The sequence below is a fragment of the Physeter macrocephalus genome, chromosome 11 (assembly GCF_002837175.3).
Source record: "Physeter macrocephalus isolate SW-GA chromosome 11, ASM283717v5, whole genome shotgun sequence".
NCBI classification, from domain to species: domain Eukaryota; kingdom Metazoa; phylum Chordata; class Mammalia; order Artiodactyla; family Physeteridae; genus Physeter; species Physeter macrocephalus.
In genome coordinates this window covers 125,932,034-125,938,512 of record NC_041224.1, presented here as the reverse complement: position 1 = coordinate 125,938,512, position 6,479 = coordinate 125,932,034, and the positions used below count along the sequence as shown (strand labels likewise).

Here is a 6,479-nt window from a genome sequence, read left to right as displayed (position 1 = left end):
TGCTTGTTCTGCTAATTTCTTTAGACACATTCTCTCAAACAGAAAGACAAGATCTTCTACATCACAATATTTTTAAGGAATTTCTTTTTATTTTCCTGTAAACTTGTTTTAAAAGAGGATTTTCCTTTGTCCACTTTTGAATAATTTAAATATAAGTTAAGATGCAATTAAGAAAATTTTTAAAAATGACAGATATATAGTGCTTTTCATAATGATTATGAAATGACTGTATAACACATGCAGAAAACAGTAATGTGTGTCAGATATCAACCAGTAAAGAACATTTAATAGGTAAACATCAAGATCATGTGATACAACGCTGTCATGAATGAAGAAATACATACTGTACATTGTTGTAAACTAATAAGAAATGTGTGTCTCAATCCAAGAAAATTTGAATATAAGATAATCATTAATTGAATCACAGGTCATTAATTAATTAATTAATTATAAATTCCAACTGAATAACAATATAGATTCTATTTCCTACAGATTGTTTGGTCTTTGCAAAAATTGCAATAAACTTTCTTTAGTTCTCTAAGTATAGACTCTGAAATAGAGATTTGCTTGTAGGGAGTTTACTGGGGAGTCCTCTCAGTATTAAAACCTGTGATATAGGTTGAAAGTTTGTGCCCCCACCCAAATTCATATGCTGAAATCCTAACCCCCAAGGTGGTGGTATTAGGAGGGAGGTGTTTTTGGAGTTGATTGTGGCATAAGGGTAGAGCTGTAATGATTGGGATTAGTGCCCTTATAGGAGAGACCCCAGAGAGCTCCCTCTCCCCTCTCTGTCATGTGAGATTACAGCCAGAAGAGGGCCCTCTGTGAACTAGGAAGTGGGCCCTCACCTGACACCAGATCTACCAGCACCTTGATCTTGGAATCCCCAGCCTCTAGAACTATGAGAAATAAATTTCTGTTGTTCATTAGCCACATAGTTTGTTATTTTGTTATAGCAGCCAGACTGAACAACCTGTGAGGGAAGAAATGAAGGAAGCAGGATCTGGTACAGGAATTGCAGTGCCGTGTGGAGTTGTGCAGCTATGTGGCCCTCAGAATTGTGAATGGAAACGAGGGCTGGGGTTTTGTATACATGCGTACATCAGGAACCAGGGAGGGGTTTCAAGGTAGGCTGAAGCAGCTCCCTTAGGCTGATGGCAGTTATAGGGAAGGGATTCAGTTGTGAACTGGCAGCAGGTGACACTTCTAGCAACTGAGGGAATGAGTGCTTTAATCTGTATCATGGGAGTATAGGCAGCACAGCCTAGCATTTACCACTCGCCAATAACCCAGTATATCCTGGTGATGTTCAGGACTTTAATATAATTTTATAATTATCATTAAAAGGTATCGACCATTTATCAAACCAACAAATGTTAAAAGGTGATGCTTATTTAATGATGGTTTGAATGGTACAGTAATAAACTAAAACTTTCCCAAAAGAGGTGAATATAAAAATAAATTATTCATTGATAAAATACGTTTTAAATGTAGTAGGACTATAGCTTCTTTAAAAACCAGTAAAATTTAAAAAAATGTAAAATATGGCAAAGTATTAACAGTATATTTTGTTGTTTTAGTTATTATGTGGAACATATTTTTTTAATACTTTTTTCTATTTTTCCATTTTTTGTCAATGAGCCTATATTATTTTGACAAACAGGTGATTTCAAAAATTAAAATGACTTTGCGGGGGGTAGCTTAGTATGTGTAAAAGCTCAAAGAGAGAAGTATGAATCATGACATTATTCAATGCTATACTCCAGTGTAGTTAAAGACAGACAAACAGTAGATGATTTTTGCAAACCTTGGGTTTCTTGACATTGGTTTACTTTCTCTGGACATTCTGTTGTTATTTTTAGCATTGTCATTTTGCCCTCTAGGTTGCATATTATCTCTGCTGAATCAAGACCACACTATCCTAAAACAGTATACTACTATATGTAAGTTTTGCTGATAGCAGTTATTTTTCAACTTTGTTATGTTTCACTACATCCTTGAGGAATTTATCCAAATCTCTGAGTGTTTTTTTTTTAAATTTTGTTCTTTCATATCACATGTCCAACAGGAACAGAAAACCATAATATTATGTAAGAGACCACTCTATTCCTGGAGTGTTTCTTGCCCAAATACAGTAAACTATAGCAACTTTTCTAGAAAAATGAAGCATATAAAACTTTGCAATACATGAGGCATTTGGGGAGGAAGGAGGTTGGGAGGGAGAGAGAAAGAAGAGAATGTAAATGGAAAGAGATGACATGAGGGAAGCAACTAGAATGATGAGAGAAAATAGAAAAATGATTTTCAGTTGGTATGTCTGTCTTCATTCCATTAGCAACAGAAATAGCACGTATACATCTTATCGCCTCTGGCTGCAGGGCTAACACCATTTCCTGGAGGTGTAGAGGAAGGCTGTGCTGCTTTAATTTCAGCACAAGGACATCTGTGCTCTAAACCTACATCTTAATAAGGTAAATGGTCTGTTTTAGATATCAGATATCTAAACGCTGTTCTTTGGTATTAGCTGCATGTCTATGTGGTCAGTTCTCTGGGCTACAACCCAAATAGTGATATGTGTATGCATGTATATGAAATCATTGTTCCTATAATTGTGCTGTGCCTGACCTCAAAGCAAATGTTGATATGTTTATCTGCCTTGGCTTGTTTCTTGTTATTAGAATACATTAGTTCTGAAAACTCAACAGTGAACGTTATCTTTTTAAAGCTTTTTTAAATTAACTTCTTATCTACCAGAATCATGAGGGAAATGCCATATTTAAGAAATAAATTAGTATTTCTAAATAATATTTACTGTTATATAGTATTTTATCCTTTCACTATCATAACTGGAAAATACAGGCAACTGGTTCTTCCATAATAAGACAGAAATGGGATTTATGTGTTGTATGCCAAAAGAAAAATTATAAAATATCTACAGGAAATGGCAAACTCATGAGAAAAAGTTAATATAATATTAAAATGTCAAATCTCTATAACTTTACAAAAGTCCACATGTAAAGAAAACCCACCAGATTCTATTAGACATAAGTAGTATTGTTAATAGTGTGCAAAGAGCTTGCTTACATTTTATTCCACAGGTGCCTTTGTCATAGAGTGTTTGAAGGAAGGATATTGTTAATGTCGTCTGTATATAAAGTTAGAGTTTAGTAAAAATTATAAAAGTGCGCTAATAAACCTCGAAGGCAAAAAATCTATGAACCATACTGAGTGTGGAACAATAACTGATGACTGTAGTTATCTTGAGGGAAGTGATTTAATATAATATTAAAACAGGCTTGAATATGTAGTTCTTGATTGTGTTTTTATATACATAAGACAGCTAGATACATGAGTATATGGGGATCATACCAGGTAGGAAGAAGTTCTGTGTTAGTATGTGGTGGTTGTATCACTAGTCATTACTCAAGAAAGTAGGATGGAAACATAAATAAAATAGTTGAGGAATTTAATATTCATTTTATAGATAGATATGAATATATCAACACCCAAATCCCTGATCATTTTGGTGACTCTTGCCATGCTGGTTTCACAGAACTGTAAGTGCCTGGACTGGAAGTTTCACTCCCCTGTGAAGAGCTTGAATCCAACAAAAGATGAATATGTGCAATGTGTGCAGTAATGGAAGTGTCAGTTTGGCAGCTCTTTTGAGTCAAGCTCAATTTAGCTGTCCCCTCCCCTCCCTTTCTTTTCCCTCTATCCCACCCTCTATTATTCTAAACTAAGAGCTACTCATCTAAGATATAGATGAAAAATAGACATGAACAAGGAGCAATGCTGAAGGAAATGCAAATGCATACTTTGAAGCCATGTAAATATGCAGGTTATCTCATTAAATAGCATGAAATGGCCAAGGGAAATGACATTAAACAGTAAATGGAGGTGGATCAGAGTGAATTTGGAAAAGGACAAGGGAAAAGGTCATTGCCAAAAAGCATAAGGTCAATATTTTAATATGACAGTATCAAACTATCACACTTTTTAAAGGCATTAAAGCAAGGGTTTTAAGATCCTTGAGAAACTTAGTAATTGCTCATTAAATGTGAGCTGCTAGTATTATTATTATCTGCCATATAGCTTTCTTTTTTTTCCCTAAGTATCTCTAATATAGTTTATTTTTACCCTCTTTTTGAAGTTTATACATGTGGTACAATGCACTATTTGTTTCACTGTGCCTGGCTTCTTTTATTCAACATTATATCTTTAAGATTCATACATGTGGTTGTGTGTCTCTGTAGTTCATTTCCAATGCTGTATAATGTCTCATAATTTGAATATACCAGACTGTGTTTATCTATTCTATTATTGATGGACATTTGATTGTTTCCTGTTTGGACCTATTTTGAACACTTCACTTTCTATATTCTTTTGCATGTACCTGGAACATTATAAGCATACATTTATGAGGCTATAGATTCAGGAATAGAAAAGAGTATATGTGTATCTTCAGCTTTAGTCAACACTGCCAAATTTTGTTCAGAGTAGTTTACAAACCTCTATTCCCATCTGCTGTGTATAAGAATTCACTTCCCACCAACATTTTCTATTGTCAAACATTATAATTTTTGCCAATCTTGTGGACTCATACTTATATCATTGTGGTTTTAATCTGTATTTCCCTATAATTAATGAGGTTAGGAACATTTTTACGGATCTATTGGCTCTTGACATTCCCTTTTGTGAAGTACCTGCTCACATCTTGTGCCATTTTTTTATTAGATTTTTTTTCTTGTTGGTTTTGAAAGCATGTACATATTTGGGGTACAAGCTTTTGATGATGAGTCAAAAATGTATTTTCACAATATGGCTTTCCTTTTCCCCCTCTTTAATCTGTCTTTCAATGATTTCAAAAAATCTGTGCACTCAGAACTTATCCATTTTTGTAATACTGATAAATGCTTTCTGAGTCTTGTTTTAAAAAATGTTTTCTACCTAGAGAACATAAAGATATTCTACATAATATTACTATCAGCATGAATTGATTTTTGCTTTTTGTACGTGAAATGAGGTAGAGGTATGTCTCTTTTTATTTTTCCCCCAGTATGGATGTTCTAGCATTGTTTCTTGAAAAGAACACCTTACTCTCCCTTCTCTGCAGTGTCGCCTCTGTCATAAATCAGGTGTTCATAGATACCTAGGTCTGTTTTTATTCTGGGGCACTTGGTTTTTCTGTCTGAGACAGACCCACACTTTCATTTCCATAGTTTTAGGCTAAATCTTGACTTTCAGTGGAGCAGGTTCTCTCACCTTGACTCTTGTAAAGTTTCTTTGCTATTTTCTGACTGTTGTATTTTCATATAAATTTTAGAATCGGCTTATCAAGTTCCACCAAAAAATTTTTTTAAAGTGTTCAGATTTTGTGTGGGATTGCATTATATCTATAAATTGGGAAGAATTGACAACTTTTATAATATTGAGCTTTCCAATTCGTGAACATGATTTATGTCTCTCCCTACCCCTGCATTTTTTTAGATGTTTCTTTCATTAAAATTTTATAGCTTTCTTTGTAGAGTCTTGCATATCTCTTGGGAGCTATATTACTAAGTATTTAATAATTCATCTCTTGATCCTTTTGTATTCTAGGTATATCCAATCACAATAATATAATAACATTTTAATTTCTTTTTTCAATTCTTAAAACTTCATCACTCTATCTTGTCTTACTGCCTTAGCCAAAACCTCCAATTCAATGATCAACAAAATTGGACATAGCAGGTATTTTTCTTTTTTACCCATACTCAAGGGAATACATTTTATGTCTCCAATTAAAATGTTTGCTGTAGCTTTTTTGTACATACAGTGAAGAAATAAGCAAAAATTATTAAACAAGAAAGTTATCCATGACTCCTGTCAATCTCGCATACCCTACATTTTACCCACCAGCACTTCTTACCACCTCCAGGCATCCATACAGCTTTCTTGACATAAATCAAGCAGAAGATTTCATTGGTCTTCATTTTTTATATAGCTAGGCATGTCCATGTAAGAACAATTTTTCCCATTAGAATCTTAAATAATTTTGATGAATCACTTCATTTTTTTTTTCTTTAATTGATTTTATGTTTTACATAAAAAGTTCAGTAAAAATTGGATAAAGTAAAGTGATTTTAAGCAGTAAATCAATCTTATCAACATAGCACAAGGCTGGCCGAAACCACAAGGCAGCCTGCTCTGGAATATTTACATGATAGCAAATTAAACCTTGCAGGAGAACTTAAACCATCCTTACAAAGTCTTCTGTGATCCTAGCACGTAGAGGCTTAAAGCAAAACAAAAACCAAAAACCAGGAAAAAACGAACAAATTATTTTTAATATATTCACATATACATTAAAATATAATACAGATCGTCAGGGTAAGGGGTCGTGGGTGGGGATGTGCATGAGTCTGTGCACTGACAGCACCGCCAAGGAGGAGACCCAGGCTTGAGAGTGGGGTCAGGCCTGGCCAGGGTCTCAGAAG

At 34.2% G+C, this 6,479-nt stretch overlaps 1 protein-coding gene across 1 annotated transcript in view; it reads right to left on the bottom strand.

Moving 5' to 3' along the window:
• Positions 1-6,232: 6,232 nt before the first annotated feature.
• LOC112061928 (histone-lysine N-methyltransferase SETD2-like) overlaps positions 6,233-6,479 on the bottom strand; it is a 5,411-nt gene continuing 5,164 nt past the window's right edge. The window contains exon 2 of the mRNA XM_024115018.1: positions 6,233-6,277. Within this exon, the coding sequence (XP_023970786.1) occupies positions 6,233-6,277 (45 nt within the window). The remainder of the gene's footprint in view (positions 6,278-6,479) is intronic.